The sequence below is a fragment of the Stomoxys calcitrans genome, chromosome 1 (genome assembly GCF_963082655.1).
Source record: "Stomoxys calcitrans chromosome 1, idStoCalc2.1, whole genome shotgun sequence".
Classification (NCBI taxonomy): Eukaryota; Metazoa; Arthropoda; class Insecta; order Diptera; family Muscidae; genus Stomoxys; species Stomoxys calcitrans.
The window spans coordinates 19,807,154-19,832,659 of NC_081552.1; the positions used below are offsets into that span (position 1 = coordinate 19,807,154).

Consider the following 25,506-nt stretch of genomic DNA (forward strand, 5'->3'; position numbering starts at 1 on the left):
CCATATTTCAGCCCGTCCGGTCTTAGTGCCTTTTTATTAGTTTTACTTCCAAACTGTATAACTTTTAACAGAACTGTCGTATGTTGACGCATACTACAGCATAGTCATTGTAAATTATAAATAAATAATTTTACATTTACAAAGAAGGAGGACATGCTGATAGGCCTAAAATCCTTGGTCGCATTATATTTCAGCTTCTCTCCCTTCGGTATACAAAAACCACCTTAACTCTTCTTCAAGATGGAGGCATATAGGCATATTCTATACAAGACCTTAACAACACACGGAAGACTAGATCCATTCCCCATCCGGTTTCTGCAGGTTTTCCGTGATTTGGAGAAAAGGATATGTTGTGAGCAACAACTTTTTGATGCTTCATTTCAAGCATAATATCACAACAATTTTCTCCCAAATGAAATTATTCATAAGACCACACATCAATTGAAGAAGATGGTAATTTTTAATTTTTTGCTATAAATAATTCTTGAAGAATACATTGAACGGTAAAGGACATACCATATGGCTCACAACAAAAAAATGTATCATACAGAAGAGATTTTAGTTATTTACACAAATCTTCGCATAAAGTATTATATTTATGAGACTGTAAAGGCCTCTCCCGTTTTATTTTATTAAAAAATCCCCGAAAAAGGTTTGTGCAAGCAGGTAACCAAGGGCGATCCATTACTCACAACTGCATTGTAACTTTTAATTGGTTTTGTGCCTCAGACACAGCAACAGACAACGAAAACATAAATTTTCTTTTGGTCATACACGTCGTTCCCATTTTACATAAAGTCAGTAATTACCTTTCTTTGTTGCATGGCCACTACTACCGTTCATTTATTATTAACTTGGTTCAATATATTTTGCCATTTTTAATAAGGGATACAACTTGTACAGCTGCTATGTGCACATAAAACTCTTTTTTGATTGGTATTGAAGAAGAAAAAAATTACAATTTCTTACTTCTTCATCTTCTCTTTTTCGTTTGACTTTCTTTTTTATAGCAACAACAAGCTGCTTTAATGGCTGCTGCTGCCACAGCCCCTGGTTCATATATCAATCCCATGACTGCATTGGCCACTCAAATACCTCCGGGCATAAATGGTGCTGGCCAACCTTCATTACCCTCACCGACCATGCCCAATTTCCAGATGGGTGCTCAAACGCCCAATGGCCAACCGGGCAGTGCTGCTGCAGCAGCTGCCGCCGCTGCGGCCGCAGATGGTGTGTTTACAAATGGCATGCCACCACAGACACCATACCCAGGACGTAAGTACTTATTTTTTTCTTCATAATTCAGTTTTATTTTTATTAAAGCAAAGGAATTAAAATTGTTTACAGTTAAGCGAACAATTATTTTGGTTTAATGCACCTAAAGGTATGCAATATTTTTAAAAACGTTAGAAAAATGTGCATGTGATAAGGATATTATAAATATATTTTATCTATTTTAATATAAAAACTTCTTGAATATTGCATATTTTCAGGTGCATTAAAAATTTTAATTCATTTATAAATTTTGGTGTCTGTACAATTTGGTGGTTATCGACAAATACATCAATAAATAGTTCTAGGAAAATACTTAAGGGTTGTATGTAGATGTATAGCGAAATTTATTTTTAAAGTTTTTTGTCTGTTATGGCGAAGATAATTTATTTTATAATTGTTCATTTGTTGTGATGATTAATACAAAACATTATTTAAATAATGTTGTTAGTGTTTTATTTTCTCAAAATTACTCATAAGGTTTGAAAAAAGCGATATTTGTAGGTTTACAAAAAGTATTGCATATTTTAAGAGATTACATAATTCTTGTTTACATTAGGGAATAATAAATCGTAGCATATTTCAGGGATTACAAAATAATTGATTTTTTTTTATGTATTAAATTTTCGCTCACTTAAAGGTATAAAAAATTTTGGGTTACAAAATAACTGCATACTTACTTACTTAAATTGGCTATGACATAACATTTGTCCCATTAGCCGAACGTAGAATAGCGTTCCAAGCGCAACGATCTTCTGCGCTCCTTTTAAAATCGCTGACACCAAGTTTCGAGGTGTCTCCCACCGCTTGATTTTTCCATCGGGCTCTTGGTCATCCCGGTTTGCGTGTACCGGTGTTATCGCCTTTAAAAGATCGCCAATCATCGGATATTCATTCCTCTAGCCAAATTGCGCAGACCAGCTGATGCATACGCCTTATCAGCATGTCGCCTCTTAAACAGTTGAGCCGGCAACCCATCGGCTCCTGCAGCTTCATTGTTTTTCAGCCGGGTTACTGCTAAGTGGACCTCGTTGTGACTAGGTGATACACATTCGATACCATGATCAGGGATGGGTTCTGCGGTGTACTCATGGCAGCTGGAAAAAGTGTTCCCTGCATATTGTCACTCTTTATCTACAGGGTGATTTATTAAAAGCTATAGTAAAGCTTTTCAAAAAACATAAAATTCAGGAAAATGCATGAAATCTTTATTTGAATATATTGTGCAGTCCATGTAATTTAATATTTTATGATTATTTCATGCAAATGTTGACCGTAACCGACACTCAAATGGTCCATCCGCTTAGTCCAATCTTGGCATACTCTTTCCAACCTTTCGGCCGGTATCTCACGAATAAATGCTTCAATGTTGTCTTAGAATACGTTAATTGAAGCGGGCTTGTCCGTATAAACATGAGCTTTAACATTGACCGGTCCCGGACGTGAAATAAAATATTTACCGAACTCACCTCTTTATAAGTAAATTGTTACGCATGCTGTGTGACATGTGGCACAGTCTTGCTAAAACCAAATGTCATGCAACTCAAGCTCTTGCATTTTGAACAAAAACAAGTTAGATATCATCTCACGGTCGCTCTCACCATTCACAGTTACGTTACAGTACACATCATCTTTGCAGAAGTACGGTCCAATGATGCCACCAGCCCATAAACGTCACTAAACTGTGACTTTTTCTAGATGCATTGGTAGCTCTTGCATTGCTTCTGGCAGATCTTAACTCCAAAATCGACAATTCTCCTTATTTACGTATCCATTGAGCCAAAAATGAGCTTCGTCGTAAAATGGAAGAAGCGCTATCGGGACAAGGAATGCTTGCTTCAAGCCAATGAGTCACCCGAGTGGAATATGCCGTTGCCACCTATTGTGTTTGCAGCTTTCCGATGACTAGCTTTTGTGCAGTGTCAGGTCGTACGTTTCTTGCCACACTAAGACGTGCGAGAGCTTTTGCTGCAACCTGATATTACTCCGAATCGATGTTCGCTCCTCGGATCGATCGTACATCTAACAGGCTGGTTGAATGCCTTCCATCTAGCACAACATGATCTATTTGGATTCTCGTGTTTTGATATGGTGACAGTCATGTGGCCGTCTGAATCCTTCATGTTCTTTGCCGGGGCGAAGTCTATTAAGCCTCAACCCATTATCGGAAGTTTCTTGGTGTAGACAAAATTTTCCGATTGATGGGCCAAAGATATTTTCCTTCCCTATTTATGCATTGAAGTCTCCCAAAACGATTTTAATAACATGGGCGGGACAGCAGTCATATTCCCTTTCTTGGCGCACGTAGAAAATATCTTTGGTCTGTTCATCTTTGTGCATCGGCGCAAACAAGGCTGATGTTGAAGAATTTGGTCATTATGCGGATTGTGGCTAGACTCTTATCCACTGGGTGTTTCAATCTCCTCCTAACCACAAGTCCACAGCCAAATTCTTGCCTCCTCTCATAGCAACTATAATATAGGGCGCCACCATCGCACTTCCTGTATGGCAGTAATGTCTGTCCTGTATTTCTCCAATACATCTGCTAGTGCGTATACTGCATTCTCTCTATAGAGAGTGCGGACATTCCAGTTGCAGGTATGCAAATCATAGTCCTTAAAACGTTTGCGGGGGTCGTCACGTAAGGGGGATCCGTTTTTAATTTTCTTCGTTTTTTAAAGTAATCTCTTGAAGTTTTCGGGGTGATGAGCTACTAACACGACGCCGCAATCCATCTTTTTATCGCTCGCTCTATAGGTGGACTCGTGGCACATTTTAGCTCACTACCTTTAACGGATGTTAAAGACAGCTACCCAGGTGACACCGCGCAGAGGTTTGTGTCCACATTTGAGATGAAGAAAGAGCTAGATAAGTCTGGATTTTGCCAGGTTAAAACCAATTGCTTGGTTTCCAACACCCCCAAGTCACCTGCATACTTTATGGGATTACATAGTTGTTGCATACTTTAAGGGATATACAATTATGGCATAGCTAAGGAGTTACAAAAATATTGAATAAATTTGAGATATATTAATATGTTGCATACTTTAAGAGAACAACAATTTTCCACAGATAATACCATTTCTCTAACAAACAAAATTAGGTTGCATTAGAATTGTTCTTTATTTTTTTTTTTTTCTTTATCTTATAACATGTATCTACCAATTCAGTTTTAGTATGTAAGCAAAATTTACTTCAATCTTCACGATACTATTTATTACAAATTTTTGATTAATAGAATTGTACCTTTCAGCACCTTTACACTTAACCATACCACCCCAAGGCCTGCAAAATGGCGAAGCAGCAGCATTGCAGCATGCCTTTGCCACTGGCATGCCACCATTCCCTGGAGTTGGTAAGTGGCCCTTTAGCCATTTCTAGATAACTCATAAAAAACAAAACCAAAACCAAAACAAAAAAAAAAAAAAAAATGATTTTTAGACAAATTTAAGTTTCATGTATGTCATAAAACAAATTAAAAACTAAATGAAATATTATTCTTAAGTTCTATAAACATTCATCATTCATGTAGTAAAGGAAAACACATTTGCATTTCTTCTACATTTTTTTTTTTATATAAAAAAAATTTCCTTTCTAAAAAAGAATTGAGTTTTTTCTATTTCCTTTTAAATTGATGTTGTAATTTTTTTCATTTTCAACTATCACTCATAATAATTGTGTTGGACGTAATATATATTTTAAAATGTGCCAAAACAAAAAAAAAGAGCTCAGTGTTTAAACAAACCAAAAAACAAAACTAATTAATATTTCGAGAACCAACTTTTCACCCACATTAACCATTATTCGTTTAAATATCAAATAAATAAATAAATATTGTTTTTGATTATTACCCCCAGAAAATTTATGTTCCATTTTTTTTGATTATTTTGTATTATGTAATTTTTTAATTTATAATTGTTGTGCCATGCCATAAATAATTATTGTTAATACAAAGCAAAAAAAAAAAAAAAACAAAAAACGACATTTAAAGAGAAAAAAAGAAGGTTTTTAAACACACAAAAAAATTGTTTGACCGCCGAAATTTTTTTCTGATCTCACTGATTGAAGCAGGAACTATGAGCCTATGCGTCACGTACATTGATCTAAGCTTTCCCATTATCAAAGAAGATTGGAAATTGTTGCTTTCTTATGCTTCTGGTCTCTGCCTATATTCCAAGACATCTATTTTACAATAAAAGTTCGGTCGGGACGAATCTTATATACTCTCCACCAGGCTCAAAAAATCAAATCCAGTGATCAGTTTGTATGGCAGCTATATCAGGTTATGATCCGATTGGACCATTCTTAGCGCAGTTAGTGGAAGTAAGAACAAAATACTTCATGTGAAATTTCAGTAAATCGGATAAGAGCTGCGCCCTCTAGAGGCACAAGAAGTCAAGATCCGAGATCGGTTATATGGCAGCTATATGAAAACATGAACCGATATGGCCCATTTTAAATCCCAAGCGACCTACACTAATTGAAAGTATTTATGCTAAATGTCAAGCGTCTAGCTTTACTCCTTCGAAAGTAAACGTGCTTTTGACGAACACGCGGACGGACGGACATGGCTTGATCAACTTAAAGTCTAACAACGATTAAGAATTTATATACATTATTGGATCTATGACCTATATTTCGAGTTTTTACAAACGGAATGCCTTATCATTGAGCTAAAAATTGAATCGGACAGCACTCCTTAATGGAATGTTCATGGGCAAATTTGCTATAATTAAAGTCCGAAGCAAATTCTAGGTCAAAAACACCATTTTGACAAAATTTTATACGAAAATCAATTACTGTTTGTAGTTTCTTTAGAGACCGACTATAATTCCCTAGGAATCCTTTTCTTCTTATTTGTAAAATTACATTCTCCCATTCCGTAGCCAAAATTCAATTCAAGTCTGTTCACTATAGTTTTTATTCCGATCCCTTGCGAAGCCCGAGGGATTTTTACCTCCGTGAAAATTTTTTTCGCATGTTCTGGCCAGAATTCAAGCACAGGCACGATATAGGCGGATTATTCTCCTAGTTTGTCATCGGCAAACACTTGGCCCTAACCGCCAAACTTTTCGCCATCTCATTCGTACTTACCCACTGTGGTCTGAAAACACGATGATGCCGAATATGGCAAGCGTTAACAGTATTTTTGTATTCCAAAACGGTTCGTGCCGTATCCGGTTGTTATTACCCGAATAGTCATTCGTGTATCCGTCAGAATGTTCCCAATTGTCTTTTTCGTGTTAGCACAATGTTCACACAATTCGAGATAGCTAATATCTGCGCCTACAGGATAATATGGTGGTCCGATAGGCGACAAGATGGTGATATCGCCGGATCTACAATGTAGACACTCATCTGTATAACAACACCTTTCAGATGACATTTGTGCCTTTAGTGCCAGATATTTCAGCAAGTTACCCTATCTTTGTTTGGGTCACACGTTGATGGTGTGGTCTACTCCCACTTTCAATCTATTCTTATCATCTTGAGTCTAGCAACGAGATCTGTCTTTAACTTTATTCGTCTTTATATGATAAGGACATCGAGAATCGTCTCTAGTGTCACAGTCGGTTCTCATGGGCCCACATATATATGTCTCTTAAATAAAGGGTGAGATTTTTGAGGGTCCCAATACCGGTAAATAATTGTGTTCAAACATCATCGTTGAAAGTGAAAAGTGTTCTGTCTCTTCAACATGGAGCAACTCACACACAAGCAATGTGCCCATCCATCGACTGTTACGGCCTTTTTATGGTCGTCATAATCGACATATGAAATCAAAAATTGTACTGTTATCTCCAAAGAGACCATTGTAGCGATCTGTATTTATGAGGAGAGTAAAATGCAAAATTTTGAAGTTGAAGTTATTTTTAACAAGTAAAAGCGTGCTAAGTTCGGCCAGCCCGAATCTTGGGAACGCACCACCATGAATTGTGCAAAAAATCTCATCCAAATCGGACAAAAATTGTTGCTTGTAAGGACTCAGGAAGTCAAATCGGGAGATCGGTTTATATGAAAGCTATAGCAAGTTTTAAACCGATTTGGACCGTTGAAATGAAATCGGATAAAATTGATCAATTTATAAGGGGGCTATATCAGGTCATCGACCGATTTGGACGGTACTAAGCAGAGTTGTTGAAAGTCCTAATGGAACACTACACACAAAATTTCAGCCAAATCGGACAAAAACTGCGGCTTGTAAGGGCTCAAGAAGTCAAATCTCCCGGTTTATAGGGGAGCTATTTCAGATTATGGACCGATTGGCACAGTTGTTGGAAGTCATAATGGAACAATACATCCAATATTTCAGCCAAATCAGAAAACAATTGCTGCTTCCAGGGGCTCAAAAAGTCAAATCGGAAGATCGGTCTATATGGGAGCTAAATCAGGTTAAAGACTAATTTGGACCGTACTTTGCATAATTGTTTTAAGTCTTAACGGAACAATACATGCAATATTTCAGCCAAATCGGACAAAAATTGCTGCTTCCAAGGGCTCAATAAGTCAAATTGGAAGATCGGTTTATATGGGAGCTATATGTTAATCTGAACCGATATTTGCAATCCCCTACATCAATATTAAGTATCTGTGCAAAATTTCAAGCGGCTAGCTTTACGCCTTCGACCACTATCGTGATTTCGATAGACGGACGGACCTGGCTAGATCGACTCAGACCATCGTACTTGGCCAAATTTCAGTCAAATCGGACAACAATTGCGGTTTCCAGGTGCTCAGGCTGACAAATCGGGAGTTCGGTTTATATGGGAGTTATAACAAGTTATAGACTAATTTGGGCCGTGCTTGGCACGGGTGTTGGTAATCATAGCTGAACGCTATCGAACTCAGCATAAGAAAGAAGACCCCTTATCATTGAGCTTAAACGTTAATCGGACTGCACTCATTGATATGAGAGAAGTATCCCCTGTTCCTTAATGAAATGTTCATGGGAAATTTAGTATACTTACATGAGACCTGTTCCAACACCCTTACGAAGCACTTTTTTCACATAGCAGTTCATGGTATCACCAATGCTATCGCTAATCCAATTTTTGATTCAATACGCATTTCAAGCTTATGGCCATTCTGCATAGGAGCCAACATTTGTGAGCCTTCTGCACAGGTCCAAGATTAATCCAAGTTGACTCCTATGTATTACATCCTTGAGACCAATTTAGATGTTTCTCGTACCTGTTCAATCACCGTTTTCTCGAGGTTAATGTTGCGATTTCTAAATCTAGTCCAATATCTGTAAATATTCTTCACACCCTGTCTCGTAGAGGATTCTCAGGAAACTATTTGTGTGATTATTCGTCCCAAGATCGTAAGACCTGGCTCGGTATAGGCCATTTCTAAGAACTTCTCGACATCTTTTCGGGACAATTATGAAAACATTTTCAGACCAATAACTTCTTCTACTTCTCCATCCTGTGTAGGTCGCCTTTCAACATATATTGTTGGTTCCTAAGCTCTAGATCATGACAACGCTCTATGATCTTAAGTAAATCTATACGTGGAAAGAAAAAATGATGCCGCATGGCATCAATGGTATTGATATTGAAGCAATACCGTGAATTAATACCAAAACAATACCGTATGGTATGTATAACGATTTACATCATCTATATCAAAAGGTATTGTTTGATTTAATTTTTCGCTCAGTGTAGACCGTTGGTGCGAAATAGCCATTGCCTACTGTTAGGCGTTTGAAGTATACGTTCAATGATGGAAAAAGACGTTGCAAATGCATGGTGTAGGGTATTATCATACAATGGTGTCATTGTCATACACAGCGGTTTTTAAAAATATTGTCAACATGCCAGGTTTATTTTGTGAACGCTCGTTGTTGTTTCATGCACCTACCATTGTCAACATCATCCCTACAAAATGTGTATGTACACCAATCTTAAGTTCAAATGACTCTTAAAACATTGTTTGTACATAGGCGGCTGTGGAGCAATGAGGTATGGCATTTGCAAAAATACAATTATGGGATGGATGGAACACAGGTCCAAATCTCAGCAGCACACAAAACTTTTAGCAAGCTTTAAACCAGCAAGGAAAAATAAAAGTCGGGTGGGCCGACTATATAGTACCCTACACCACCTAGTATACGTGCTGCTTTTAATATATAAAACTTATCTCCAAATCTAGTCAGTTTTTAATTTTGTATACCTTTTGAAATATTGACATATAAAATATATATATGGGGGTAGTATATCTAAATCAAAACCAAATTTAAGGAAATTTTGCACACGTATTGGGACGTCAAATTAAACACCTCGTGCTAAGTCTTGTTGAGATCGGGCTAAAAATTGCTTTAAAACTCCATATCGGATGAAATATATATGTGAGCTATATCTACCGATGAGGACCAATTTTAATGAAATATTGTGCACGTATTGGGACGCTAAATAAAATGTCTCATGCTAAATTTTGCAAAGATCGGACCAAAATTGTAGCTGCTACTGCTAGAAATTCCATATTGGATGAAAGATATATATGGGAGCTACATCTTAATCTGAACCTATTTTTACGAAATTTTTCACACATATGACAACGTCAAACACAACACCTTGTACAAATTTTTTTAAAGATCGGACCAACATTTTAGCTTCTACAGGCTTAAAACTCCATACCGGAGGAAAGAACGATATATTTGGGAGCTATATCTAAATCTGAACCGATTTTTATGAAATTTTGCTTACATATGTAGACCTCAAAAAAAACACCCAATGCCAAATCTTGTAAAGATTGGAAAACAATTGTGGCTCCTACAGCTTTAAAAGACCATATCGGATAAAAGATATATATGTGAGCTATATCTAAATCTGGACCGATTTTCGTGAAAGTTTCCACACTTATTAGGACGTCAATAAAAACATTTTGCGCAAAATCATTTAAAGATCTGACTAAAGTTGTGGCTTCTACAGCCATAAAAGTCCATATCGGATGAAAGATATATATTGGAGCTACGTCTAAATCTGTACCGATTTTTAGTTAAACCTCAAATAAAACACCCAATGCCATATTTTGTAAAGATTAAACGAAAATTGTGGCTTCTACAGCCTTAAAAAACAATATCGGATGAAAGATATATATGTGAGCTATATCTTTATCTGAACCGATTTTTTTCAGATTTGTCCTTGGGCCAAAGAAGTGACATGTGCAAAACTTCCAGACAATCAGACAATAAATGAAACCTGTAACTTGATCACAAGAATACATGGCCGGACAGACAGACGGACATCGCTAAATCAAATCAGGAAGTGATTCTAAGCCGATTGGTATACTTATTAATAGGTCTATTCTCCTGTATATTCTCCTTCTTAGCGTAGCAAAAAAATTAACAAACTTATAATACACAGTGGTGGTGTAGGGTATAAAAATACTTGTGCAAAATACGAAACGCCTATGAACGTTTCGTTCACAGAAACTGTTGTTCATTTATGAACATCTGTGTGTTGATTCACTTTAATGTGGTCAATTTGTCAACGACGTGCTTTTTTTTATAGTGTTGGTCTTTCTCAGTCTGTGGCTACCATGTCCACATAGGATGCTAGATAAAGCAACTTTGCATTTCTTTGGCCAACGACAACGAACTCTTGCCAAATTTTTCCGTAATGAAAATAAAATGTATCTCTTAATATTTCAATACTTTTAACTAATTTTATAATTTCTTTTTTCAAAAAATTCAATGGCTTTACATAGTTTTCGCGTATCCTAATGTCAGATTCAGTTAAATATATCGAAATATTAATGTCAATGTATAAGACGAAGTACAGTAATCATTGGTGTGTGTTTTCTATCATATGCGTACAAAATGACAAAAAAGAATATTATACAATAATAAAATATTATAACAAAAAGATAATGAAAGAAATCATATTAAAAACAAATCATTTCCATTGTTTTTTATATACAGATTGCTTTAAATAAAAATATATATTTAATTGTTTCAATATTCCACTATATGTCGCTTTTGCTATTTAACACAATATGACACTTGTGTTGATTAAAATTTGAATTAAGACAAGAAAAAACGGATTGTCATCGAGTTGTTTCGTTGTTTTTTTTTTTTTTTTTGCTTTGTTAATGTTGTTGGTTTTTGTTTGAGTTTACTCGCTGTTACAATGTTCTTTTTTCTGTTTTAATTTCTTTTTCTGCGTAATTTGTTGTTTACTTATATTTAAATAATGTTTTTATTTATGAATCAATATAAATATAATACACACCTATTAAAAAATATATACGTATATAAATATAGTATTAATTTAATTTGGAAAATGCATTTGTATACAACATATATGCATATATATCTATTTATATATGTATATCTATATATATAAATATATATATATATATATATATATATATATATATATATATATATATATATATATATATATATATATATATATATATATATATATATATATATATATATGAATAGAGACTCACACATATAAAACACTAATAAAGAAGTAAAAAGTTTTTAATAAAATTACTTCCATTTAAACATTCGGGAAAAAAACTCAATATTTATATATGTATATTTATGTTCACTTATTATATATATCTATACATATTTAAACAAACAAACATATAGTTATTATCATTATTATTACTACTTTTATTTAATTGTTGTGTTGTCTTTTAAATGTTTCGATTTTTGTGTAAAACCAAACAAATATATTTATAATGCAGCCTTTCCCGCCGTTTATGGACATATTCCACAAGCTTTACCACCACCAATTGCGGCGGTTGCACCCGCTCCACGTGAAGGTAAGAAAATTCAAACCAAACTATGTTATATCCTCGAGTACAAAATACTTTTTTTCTTATTTAGTTTATAGTTTCTTTTTTCTCAAATTTTACTATTATCATTTTTTTAGTAGAAGTTAACATTTTTGTTTGCCATATTCAAACCAATTATATGTTATATGAAAAATATTCAATTAATATATTTTTTTTTTCTTATATATTATAGAAAGAAAAAGTTCGGAAATTAAAAAGTAAAACTAAATGTTTATGATTCTTTTTAATACTATAGTTTTATTAAAAATTTACTTAGCATGGGCTTCCTTTAATCAGAGTTTTTAAGATCCAACTGACACTAAAATTGAATCGTGAGCATGAGGTAAAGATGGATGTCATTGAAAAAGTTTTACGGACGCCAACATATACCGAGTAAAAATTAATGTTGAATTCTTACACGTAGCAGAAATTAGTTGCTTAAAATCACATAGACCGAAAGGTCGTGTGACTATTACATATCGATAGTCGACTTGGTACCATCCCCAAATAATCGCACCTCCAAACGAGGTTGTATAAACACTGATGATACAAAACGCAAAACTAAAAAATTGCCTCTGAACGAAGGGACATATCATTCAGAGTATTTGTATACCACCGACCATAAAGTAGAGCTGGCAAAATATCGATGGCACTACCGATATTTAATTATTTGACTATCCAACGATTGTTATTTTTTCGATGGATACTATTGGAAAAGTTACATTTTTCGCAAAATTAAATTAAAACAAGTTAAAAGGCGTTAAGTTCGGCCGGGCCGATACCCACCACCTCGAGTATATTAATAAACCACCATTTGTCAGAATCCGGTAAAAAAAAATACATTATTTATGCCCCAATAGCAGCTTTATCGACATATGGCGCGATTTGGACCAAATTCGACATGGATATTGTAATAAGTACAAGTCATTGTCCCAAATTTCGGCGAAATCGGACAATAAATGCGCCTTTCGTGGGCCCAAAATCCGATGCGGCACTAAATGTATCATTCAAGATGCTTTGCGCATATAGAGGGCGCAATTTTCATCCGATTGTGCAAACATTTTCTACAATAATTTCTCTCATGACTTCCAACTGGCTTTATTAATCTTTGTTTTATTTGGTCTGTGCATTTATATTGCTTCTATATAAATCGATCTCCTGATTTTCGTTTGAAATATAGGAGATGGGAAAATAACGATAGTATCGATATTTATTATATTGGGTTGCCCAAAAAGTAATTGTCGGTAATATAGTAGTAATATAGTCGGCGTTGACAAATTTTTTCAACGACTTGTGACTCTGTAATTGCATTCTTTCTTCTGTCAGTTATCAGCTGTTACTTTTAGCTTGCTTTAGAAAAAAAGTGCGCGAAATTTTGTTTACATTTGTTTGTTTGGCGTCAATTTTAATATGGGTACCACATGTATTGAATGAAATTCATCTAACAAACCGAATCAACGCTTGTGATATGCACCTTAAACGCAATGAATTCGATCCGTTTTTAAAACGAATCATAACTGGAGATGAAAAATGGATTGTTTACAACAACGTTAGTAGAAAACGATCATGGTCCAAGCATGGTGAACCAGGTCAAACCACTTCAAAGGCTGATATCCACCAAAAGAAGGTTATGCTGTCTGTTTGGTGGGATTGGAAGGGTGTGGTATATTTTGAGCTGCTTCCAAGGAACCAAACGATTAATTCGGATGTTTACTGTCAACAATTGGACAAATTGAATACAGCCATCAAGGAGAAGCGACCAGAATTGGTCAATCGTAAAGGTGTCATATTCCACCAGGACAACCCTAGACCGCACACATCTTTGGTCACTCGCCAAAAACTGAGTGAGCTTAGCTGGGAACTTTTGATGCATCCAGCATACAGCCCTGACCTTGCACCATCAGACTACCATTTATTTCGATCTTTGCAGAACTCCTTAAATGATAAAACTTTCGGTAATGATGAGGCTATAAAATCGCACTTGGTTCAGTTTTTTGCAGATAAAGGCCAGAAGTTCTATGAGCCTGGAATACTAAATTTGCCAGGAAGATGGCAAAAGGTTATCGAACAAAATGGCAATTATATATTTGATTAAAGTTCATTCTAAGTTTTATTAAAAATGCATTTAATTTCTTTTAAAAAATCCGCAATTACTTTTTAGGCAACCCAATATATATATATATATATATACTTTATGGGGTCTTAGACCAATATTTCAATGTGTTGCAAGTGTGTAGTATACCCCCATCCTATGGAGCATCGTATAAAAAAGGGATTTCAAGTAACAAACAACAACATCCACCAGCGTTGGATAGAAGGCAAAGAACAAAACGTTGTTGTTGCGTTGCACACAAGTTGTTCTATGCTGTTGTTATTGTGCTTACTATCAACAGTGAACAGTAAGCAAGGGACAAATGATGTTGTTGTTGTCAATGGATTACTCACACATATATAGGTTAGGTTAGGCTAAGTTAGAATGGCAATCTATTTTCTAAACAGACTTACTTTAACAATTTAAGTTCACAACAGCAGAGACAGACCAGGCCTATGGTGGGAAACCAACCCACGACCCCCACACTGGTACTCCCAACACGCTACTAACTTGGCTACCCGGGCGACCAAAAACGTTTATTCCTTTTTCGGTTGCCCACAAAAAAAAAAATTATCGACTTTGAATATCAACTGACACCTTCTGTGTGTCACAAACAAATGTAGTTATAATACCCAGTGCCGCAATAGAGTATAAACAATTTATGGCGATAAGCTTACTACTTTTGACAGTAAGTCAGATTTTTATGTCAAAATCTTTAAAATCTACTTTTCTTTGCTAAATGGTCTTAAATATCACGAAAATGATTGTCTTTTCCCTCTTTTTAAATTTTTTTTTTGCTTGTTAGAGCGAAGGTTATTTTAATTTAACAATTTTTATACCCACCACCATAGGATGGGAGTATACTAATTTAAAAATTCCGTTTGTATCACCTCGAAGTATTCGTCTAGGACCCCATAAAGTATATATATTCTTGATCGTCTCGACGTTCTGAGTCGATCTAGCCATGTCCATCCGTATGCCGAAATCACGATAGTGGTCAAGCGCGTAAATCTAGCCACTTGACATTTTGCACAGATACTTAATATTGATGTAGGTCGTCGATGATTGTATATGGGCCACATCGGATTGGATTTATATATATGTAGCTCCCATATAAACTGATCTCCCGATTTGACTTCTTGCAATTGTTGTCCGATTTGGTTGAATTTTTGCATGTAGTGTTCTGTTATGACTTCCAACATCTGTGTTAAGTATGGTCCAAATCGGTCTATAATCTGATCTAGCTGCCGTATAAACCGATCTCCCGATTTGAGCTCTTGAGTCCTTACAAGCCGCAATTTATGTTATGACTTCCAACATCTGTGTTAAGTATGGTCGAAATCGGTCTAAATCTGATATAGCTGCCGTATAAACCGATCTCCCGATTTGAGCTCTTGAGTCCTTACAAGCCGCAATTTTTGGCTGAAATTTTGAATGCCGTGTTCCGTTATGACTTCCAACAGCAGTGCCTAGCACGGTATATAACCTAATATAGCTCCCATATAAACCGATCTCCCGATTTGATATGTTTAGACCCTAGAAGCCGCAATTTTTGTCCGATTTAGCTGATTTGCACATTGTGTTCTGTTATGACTTCCAACAATTGTGCTAAGTACGGTTGATTTTGGTTGATTGCCAAAATCCGACAATAAAGAAAAAATTCTTATTTTGAAGTAATCCTTTTTGGTGTGTTGGCAGACTAATTCCAAGATCGGACTACATTTTTACATATTCGACAAAATTGTGATATTGAGTTGAAATTTTGCATAGACTCGTATTTCTTCTATACGCAGGTTAAGTTCTTGAACGGGCCAAATCGAACTATATATAGATATAGCTGCCATATAGACCGATCTGGCGACTTAAAATTTTAAGCCCGTAAAAGCCAAATTTTTAGTCCGATTTTGCTGAAATGTGAAACAGGAATTTGTAATAGGGGCCCCGATATTCAAACCGAATATGGCCCATGTCGGACCATATTTACATATAGCTGCCATATAGGCCGAAATTTCGATGAAATTTAAAACAGCGAGTTGTTTTAATATATTTAGATATAGCTGCTATATAAACCGATCTGCTGATTTAGTGTCTTAAGCTCATAAATGCCGCAATTTTTAACCGATTTCGCTGAAATTTTAAATAGTGCGTTGTTTTTTGCCTCCAGGCATTCGACTCAAATATGGTTCCGATTGGTCTATATTTAGATATATCTACCATGAATCTGCCGATTAAGGGTCTTGAGCCCATAAAAGCTGCATTTATAACCCGATTTCACTGAAACTTTAAAAATTGAGTTATTTTAAGCCTTCCGTAGTCACACCTAAATACGGTTCAGATCGGACTATATTTAGATATAGCTACCATATAGACCGATTATTATATGATTTCGCCGAAATTTGCAATGGTTAGTTGATTAAATCCTCCCGCTATCCGACTCAAATATGGTTTAGTTCGATATATATTCAGTTATATCTGCCATATAGACCGATCTGCCGATTAAGGGTCTTAAGCCCATTAAAGCTGCATTTATTGCCCGATTTCGTTGGAATTTGACACAGTGACTTGCATTAAGTCTCCCGTCATCCGACCATAATATGGTCCAGATCAGACTATATTTAGATATAGCTGCCATATAGACCGATCTTCCAATTTAGGGTCCTAATCCCATTAAAAGCAGATTTGTTGCCCGATTTCGTTGAAACTATGATTTGTATAAGAATTCTTGTGACCTGAATAAAATGTGATCCATACCAGCCTCCATTTGCATATTACTATGGATATGGTAGTGGAGTTGTTATAAAAGTGTGTTAAGTTCGGCAATTAAGTAGTGCAATGAACTAAAGTATGTCCATAATGCTCCAAATAAATATTTTTTGGATGTAACTGTCGCATTATCTGTCTATATGACAGTTTCATCCAAAAACGAATGGATTTGGATTGATTGAATTTCGAATTGAACTTCTTAAAATCATGAAAATATAATTTTTGCTAAATTGTAGATATAACCAACACACAGACTGCACAAATTCTAATACTAAACAAAATTTTCCATGAACATTTTATTTAGGGACGGGAGACACTTTTCTCATATCACTGAGTCCAGTCTGATTAACGTTTAAGCTCAATGATAAGGGGCCTCTTTTTTAATTCCGAGAACGAACGGGGTGCCTCGTAACGAAACCACTTGGTAGAGTAATTTTAACATGGCAGGATACCTGACGAATGTAGCTAGAAAGGTGATAACCATTGCTGAAAATTTGTCTGTATTTACGCCGGAATTTGAACTTGAATTTGAATTTGAGCATCAAAGACGGATATGAAAACCTCTGCGCAACTTCCTTAAATTCATACTTCATACTCATTCTTTAAATTCATAGAAGGAAAATTGTTCTATGTAGAATTAGTTACATACTTGTATCTCTACTTAGAATATGAAATATATCACTGTGACTTTTTCTTTACAGTATCGATAATAAAAAAATAATTGAACCCCAAAAATTCAAAAATTCATTTAGATTTAGATATAGTTCCCATATATATATATATATATATATATATATATATATATATATATATATATATATATATATATATATATATATATATATATATATATATATATATATATATATATATATATATATATATATATATATATATACATATATATATATATATATATATATATATATGGGAACTATATCAAAATCTAAATGAATTTTTGATCAAAATCAATAGCGTTCGTCCTTGGGCCATTTTTGGCGCCCAACGCAAATAATACTTTTGAAACGTATATTTCATTTCAAGTGCAGGTCAATTAACCTTTTATATAAATTTTAAAATTTTTGGGGTTCAATTATTTTTTTATTATAGATACTGTAAAGAAAAAGTCACAGTGATATATTTCATATTCTAAGTAGAGATACGAGTATGTAACTAATTCTACATAGAACAATTTTCCTTCTATGAATTTAAAGAATGAGTATGAAGTATGAATTTAAGGAAGTAGCGCAGAGGTTTTCATATCCGTCTTTGATGCTCAAATTCAAATTCAAGTTCAAATTCCGGCGTAAATACAGACAAATTTTCAGCAATGGTTATCACCTTTCTAGCTACATTCGTCAGGTATCCTGCCATGTTAAAATTACTCTACCAAGTGGTTTCGTTACGAGGCACCCCGTTCGTTCTCGGAATTAAAAAAGAGGCCCCTTATCATTGAGCTTAAACGTTAATCAGACTGGACTCAGTGATATGAGAAAAGTGTCTCCCGTCCCTAAATAAAATGTTCATGGAAAATTTAGTTTAGTATTAGAATTTGTGCAAAATTATACATATATGTTTAGCATATGCACAAACCTAAAATATGTCCAAAATTTCATCAAAACCGGTTCAGATACACATATAGCTCCCATATATATGTATCGCTTGATTTGCGCTTATATGGTCGTAGTACCAACAAATTTCGTTCGACCGGCATAAAATTTCGTACGCATTGTTTTGTTCCATATATGCTAAACATATATAGCTCCTTTATATATTTCGCGCGATTTACACTTATAAGGCCGCAATAACTATAATTTCCAACCGATCTGCACAGAATTCGGCACCAATTGTTTTGTTGCTAATCTTAACATATCTGCAAGATTTCATCAAAATCGGTTCAGATTTTGATATAGCACCAGTGCAGATTTAGCTCTTATATACATATATATATTGACCGAATTTATAATTGTGGGATATTATAAAGCCGACTTTAGCCTTTCCTTAATGGTTGATTTTTATACCCTCCACCATAAGATGGGGGGTATACTAATTTCGTCATTCTGTTTGTAACTACTCGAAATATTCGTCTGAGACCCCATAAAGTATATATATTCTTGATCGTCGTGACATTTTATGTCGATCTAGCCATATCCGTCCGTCTGTCCGTCCGTCCGTCCGTCCGTCCGTCCGTCCGTCCGTCCGTCTGTCTGTCGAAAGCACGCTAACTTCCGAAGGAGTAAAGCTAGCCGCTTGAAATTTTGCACAAATACTTCTTATTAGTGTAGGTCGGTTGGTATTGTAAATGGGCCATATCGGTCCATGTTTTGATATAGCTGCCATATAAACCGATCTTGGGTCTTGACTTCTTGAGCCTCTAGAGTGCGCAATTCTTATCCGATTGGAATGAAATTTTACACGACGTGTTTCGTTGTAATATCCAACAACTGTGCCAAGTATGGTTCAAATCGGTCCATAACCTGATATAGCTGCCATATAAACCGATCTTGGGTCTTGACATCTTAAGCCTCTAGAGTGCGCAATTCTTATCCGATTGGAATGAAATTTTGCACGTCGTGTTTCGTTATTATATCCAACAACTGTGCCAAGTATGGTTGAAGTCGGTCCATAACCTGATATAGCTGCCATATAAACCGATCTTGGGTCTTGACTTCTTGAGCCTCTAGAGTGCGCAATTCTTATCCGATTAAAATGAAATTTTGCACGACGTGTTTTGTTATTATATCCAACAACTGTGCCAAGTATGGTTCAAATCGGTCCATAACCAGATATAGCTGCCATATAAACCGATCTTGGGTCTTGACTTCTTGAGCCTCTAGAGTGCGCAATTCTCATCCGATTGAAATGAAATTTTGCACGAAATATTTCGTAATGATATCCAATAACTGTGCCAAGTATGGTTGAAATCGGTCCATAACCTGATATAGCTGTCATATAAACAGATCTGGGGATTTGACATCTTGAGCTTCTAGAGGCCGCAATTCCTATCCGATTTGGCTGAAATTTTGCATGACGTATTTTATTTTTACTTTCAACAACTGTGTCAAATAAGGTTCAAATCCGTGCATAACCTGATATAGCTGCCATATAAACCGATCTGGGATCTTGACTTCTTGACCCCTAGAGGTCGCAATTATTATCCGATATGCCTGAAATTTTGTACGACGTATCCTCTCATGACCATCAACAAACGTGTTTATTATGGTCTGAATCGGAATAGCCCGATACAGATCCCATATAAATCGCTCTCTCTATTTAACTTCGTGAGCCCCAATGGGCGCAATTCTTATACGAATTGGCTGAAATTTTACACAGGTCTCCAACATATAATTTAATTGTGGTCCGAACCGGACCATATCTTGATATCGTTTTAATAGCAGAGCAACTCTTTTCTTATATCCTTTTTTGCCTAAGAAGAGATTCCGGGAAAAGAACTCGACAAATGCGATCCATGGTGGAGGGTATATAAGATTCGGCCCGGCCGAACTTAGCACGCTTTTACTTGTTGTTTTTTAACGCAAATGAAGGGTTCCATAAATTGTATATTTTACTTTGTTAAAAAAATTCCTTGATTTGCTAATTTGTTTACCACTTGCCTAGGGGCGGCATATTTTTGTGAAACAAATGCTTTAGCATAAACTCCGAACTTTTTCATTTAAGTTATAAATTATAAATACTTATCTACATACATATATACGGACATAACTTAAAAACTGGTGAATGCATTTTACCAAAGTCATGCCAATATAAAACCGGTAACCAAAGTGTTTAGCTAACTTTCAGATTAAAAGCATTTTCCAGATTTTTTACCATTTAAAAGAAAATTATGATGCCACTCATACTAAAGAACACATACATAAAAAACATTTCATATGAATATAATAATTCTTGTTTGGCATTAATTCTATGGACATTTATGCATTTCTATATACATATGTGAATGAAAAGTAACATTGCCATAACTTTTAGGCTGAGACTGTGGTTGTGAGAACCCATTTGTTTATACATTCAAAATTACATTTGTTTATCGAAATGAAAATAAAAACCTATGTTTTAATGGTCATTTGGTTTTAAGCACTTTGCAGTGTAATTCGTTTTAACTTTTCACTGTTGTTTTTTTTCTGATGTTTAAGTGTAATTGTTGTTCAACCCCAAATATTTGCTATTAAAAGTGCAAATGCTCTGGCAACAAAAATTAAATGTGTGTTTGAATAAAAGTAAAAATAAAAGAAAATTGAGTAAAGTCAACAGAATTATATGCCAAACAAATGTCATTCAATTTTTGTGTGAGAGGTTTTGTATGGTTAATGTTGTATGGCTTTTTATGGCTCAATACATATATTGGAATTACCAAAAGCTATTAACAAATATATTGGAAAAGCATTTCCTATTAGCTTTTTTGCATAGGAGCTATGTTTTATGAGAAAATAAAATAAAAAAAGATAACAGTAACTGGAAAATATGCAACGGTTTTATATTTCGAGTATGGCATTAAGCCCTTAGCCTAAATGTATGCTTCATTATATGTGTTGTATAAATGTATTTTAGGTATCTACGTGTTTGTAAGTTATTTTCCATACATATATATTTGTATATGTTTAAATGTGCAGTCTAAAGGTCATAAATATCCATATTTTGATATTGCCTTTTTTTAGGAATAATTTGAATTATATCCAAAAAACATTTGCCTAAATGTATACTTTAATGTTTTTAATTGTTTATCCTCTCTATTTTGAAACAAATGCTAAGTCTCTGCATGTTTGGCATGTATTGTCTGTTAAACTATTTTCAGTTTTTCTGTTGTAGTATCTGTAACTCACCCCCAAAGACCAAATAAATTTTGTTTCAGAATTTTTTATTTATTTTACTTTGTTTTTAAGTTTTTTTTTTATTTTCCGTTCTAGTTTCTTGTCCAACAAGTCATGTCTTATCCTTGTCCAAAAGAAAATGTCTCCTTCATGTAAATCCCTATCCCTGTTCTGTTCCCAAATATCGTACAAAAAATTCAATTTGCAAAAGCAACCAAATGAACAACTAAAGAAACGCTCATAATCATAATTTTAAGTTTGCTCATTATTCGATTATATGAAAAACGAATTGTGTTTTTTTCTTTTCTTTTTTTCTTCTTTCTTTCTTGTTTCGTTTGACCATGTGGCCCTAAAAAAGATTTTCTGATGTTCCCAGGATGCTCGATTTCCGGACCGGAAGGATGCAATCTCTTTATATATCATTTGCCGCAAGAATTTGGTGATGCTGAGCTAATGCAAATGTTCCTGCCATTTGGCAATGTGATCAGTTCGAAGGTGTTTATAGATCGTGCTACAAATCAAAGCAAATGTTTTGGTAAGTCTTTGCTACATACAATTTTATGGCTCAACTTTTTTCTAACAAAAATAAAAAAAAAACCTTTTTCTACATGTCTTTAGGTTTTGTTTCATTTGATAATCCTGCCAGCGCTCAAGCTGCCATTCAAGCCATGAATGGCTTCCAGATTGGCATGAAAAGACTGAAGGTACAATTGAAACGGCCCAAAGATGCCAGTCGACCCTATTAACAATCGGAGTTCCTTCAAATGTTAAATTGTTTTCAATCGTCTTTAAATCTACAAACCTTCACAAAATTATTTATGCAGTTCTATGTTTTACAAATCGATTCCTCCTCTTTGACCTCCTCCGCCAACAACACCAACAACAATCCTAACCAACAACAACAGCCACAACCACAACCTCCACCACCATCACTTACACAAGCCTGCCTTCTCCAACCTCATCATCATCAACCGTCGCATCAACCCTTTCATCTGCAACAACACAATATTTTGCTTCCCTGGCAACGTTAGTAGTTGAGTCCTACGCGATTAACAAAAAATATTTAAAAAAATCCAAAAAAAAAATTAGAAAAATACGAAAAAACGTCAAAAGGGGAAGTTATTATCGGAACATATAATTTCACTGAATTACTACCGAAAAAGGCATTAACAATACATTTAAAATAGGTAAGTACAAATTTATTGCAAAAAAATAAATTTTGCAGTGGAATAGAAAATTTTACAATGACTACTAAAAAGGTAAACGTAGAAAAACGCATAAACCTTACTTTAAAACGCTAAAACATCCCTATCTTGCAAAAATGCAAAATTTTTTCACAAACATTCCACTGAGGAATAGGGGTAAATTTCTGAGTGCTGTCCGAGTTTCTCATTCATTTTTATACCCACCATTCCGTTTGCAACACATCGAAATATCCATTTACGACCCTATAAAGTATATATATTCTTGATCAGCGTATGTCCGTCCGTCTGTTCGTCTGTCTGTTGAAATCACGCTACAGTCTTCAAAAATAGAGATATTGAGCTGAAATTTTGCACATATTCTTTTTTTGTCCATAAGCAGGTTAAGTTCGAAGATGGGCTATATCGGACTATATCTTGATATAGCCCACCTATAGACCGATCCGCCGATTTAGGGTCTTAAGCCAATAAAAGCCACATTTATTATCCGATTTTGCTGAAATTTGAGACAGTGAGTTGTGTTAGGCCCCTTGACATCATTCGTCAAATTGGCCCAGATCGGTCTAGATTTGGATATAGCTGCCATATAGACCGATCCTCCGATTTTGGGTCTTAGGCCCATAAAAGTCGCATTTATTGTCCGATGTCGCCGAAAGTTGGGACATTGAGTTAAGTTAAACGCCTAAACCTAAAATTGATGGTTAATTTATAAACTAAACTGAAGATGTTTGACAGTGAAACAAAACACCAAACGTGCGTGAGCTGTTTAAACCAGTGTAGCCAAAAAGATAATATCTAAAAAATTAGCCTTTAGAAAAGCTACATATTCGAAATGGGGTCTGAATCCCATGAGGGTCCAATTTAGTCTTCAGACCGGCCCATTGCTATAAAGTAAGAACTAGCACTCACGGCCAAGAGACGTAATGAATTCGCACCAGGAGAAAATTTCGCAAATGAACCCGAAGAACCCTAGGAAAATTTGAGAGGTAATATGTCATGCATAGTGGCTCAGTGGTTAGCATGTCCGCCTATGACACCGAACGCCTGGGTTCTAGTCCCGGCGTGAACATCAGAAAAATTTTCAGCGCTGGTTATTCCCTTACTAATGTTAGCTACGTTTGTAAGGTATCCTGCCAAAAAAGAAACTATTTAAAAATATGCCATTTGAGAATGGTACATTTTGAAATTTAAAATAATTGGAGTTGAGGTGTTATCGACATCATATGCAACATTTTAAGGTCCTTGATGGTCCGGGCGCATACAATTTGTCACCTCGGCATTTTGAGAAATTGTTCTGGCTGCCAAATCTTCATTTATGGTCCGATTTTCGATTTTTAGGTATAAGGTATACATCTCTACTCTACTGGCTTCGGGGATATTAGACTTTTCATTTTTTTTTTAATTGTACCGCAATTGGCTTCGTATTTTGCGATTTCCGAACGTATTTGTACTTTGATTTTGATTCTGATGCATGATTTGTATCGGTGACAACCAACATTAACAATGAATTTACTATGGCATGAGTCAACATACAATAATTGAGTTAAAAGTTATACAGTTTGGGAGTCCAAAATGTGAAAAAGTGGATTCTTTGGTAGTTTAATTGATTAATCTTTATTGAAAAAAGTTGCATAAATACCATTACCTGTTCGTCTACCTTTGTAAAGATGACATATTGTAGATGCGTGTTAAACGAAGCTTGGACAAGATATGTCAACACAAATGGATGCTATATATACTTCAAAATAGGCAATTTTTATGTATGTTCATTTTGTCATTCCAAGACGATCTAGACATGTCCGTCCGTCTGTCTTTTGAAATCACGCTACAGTCTTCAAAAATAGAGATATTGAGCTGAAAATTTACAACAGATTCTGTTTTTGTCCATAAGCAGGTTAAGTTCGAAGATGGGCTATATCGCACTATATCTTGATATAGCCTCCATATAGACCGATCCGCCAATGTAGGGTCTTAGGCCCATAAAAGCCATATTTGCTGAAATTTGGGACAGTGAGTTGTGTTAGACCCTTCGACATCCTTCTTCAATTTGGCCCTGATCGGATCAGATTTGGATATAGCTGTCATATAGACCGATCTCTCAGTTTTAGGATTAAGAGCCATAAAAAAAGCATTTATTGTCCGATGCCCTTCGACATCTTTCTTCAATTTCACTCAGATCGGTCCAGATTTGGATATATCTGCCATATAGACCGATCTCTCGATTTGATGTTTTGGGCCCATAAAAGGCGCATTTATTGTCCGATGTTGCCGAAATTTGGAACAGAAAGTTAGGTTAAGCCGCTCCACATATTTCTGCCATTTGGGCTAGATCGATCAAGATTTGCATATAGCTACCATACAGACCGATATCTCGATTTAAAATCTTGGCCCCAAAAAAGGCGCATTTATAATCCGATTTAACTGGAATTTGACACATTGACTTATGTTAGGCTTTTCGACATCCATGTTGTAAATGGTTCAGATCGGTTTATTTTTAGATGTAGCTACTAAAAAGACCCATATTTTGTTATACACAATTGAACAATGACTTTTA

General features: G+C 35.1%; 1 protein-coding gene across 16 annotated transcripts in view; it reads left to right on the forward strand.

The window, feature by feature from the left end:
• LOC106082501 (CUGBP Elav-like family member 4) overlaps nt 1-25,506 on the forward strand; it is a 1,058,181-nt gene that overhangs the window by 1,029,315 nt on the left and 3,360 nt on the right. For 9 of the 16 annotated variants that reach the window (XM_059360253.1, XM_059360251.1, XM_059360252.1 and 6 more), the window contains 5 exons: nt 1,011-1,275; nt 4,511-4,627; nt 11,980-12,057; nt 22,109-22,285; nt 22,369-22,937. In XM_059360253.1, the coding sequence (XP_059216236.1) occupies nt 1,011-1,275; nt 4,511-4,627; nt 11,980-12,057; nt 22,109-22,285; nt 22,369-22,496 (765 nt within the window). In that variant the 3' untranslated portion in view covers nt 22,497-22,937. The remainder of the gene's footprint in view (nt 1-1,010; nt 1,276-4,510; nt 4,628-11,979; nt 12,058-22,108; nt 22,286-22,368; nt 22,938-25,506) is intronic. The other 7 variants (XM_059360255.1, XM_059360256.1, XM_059360254.1 and 4 more) reach the window with 7 other exon arrangements.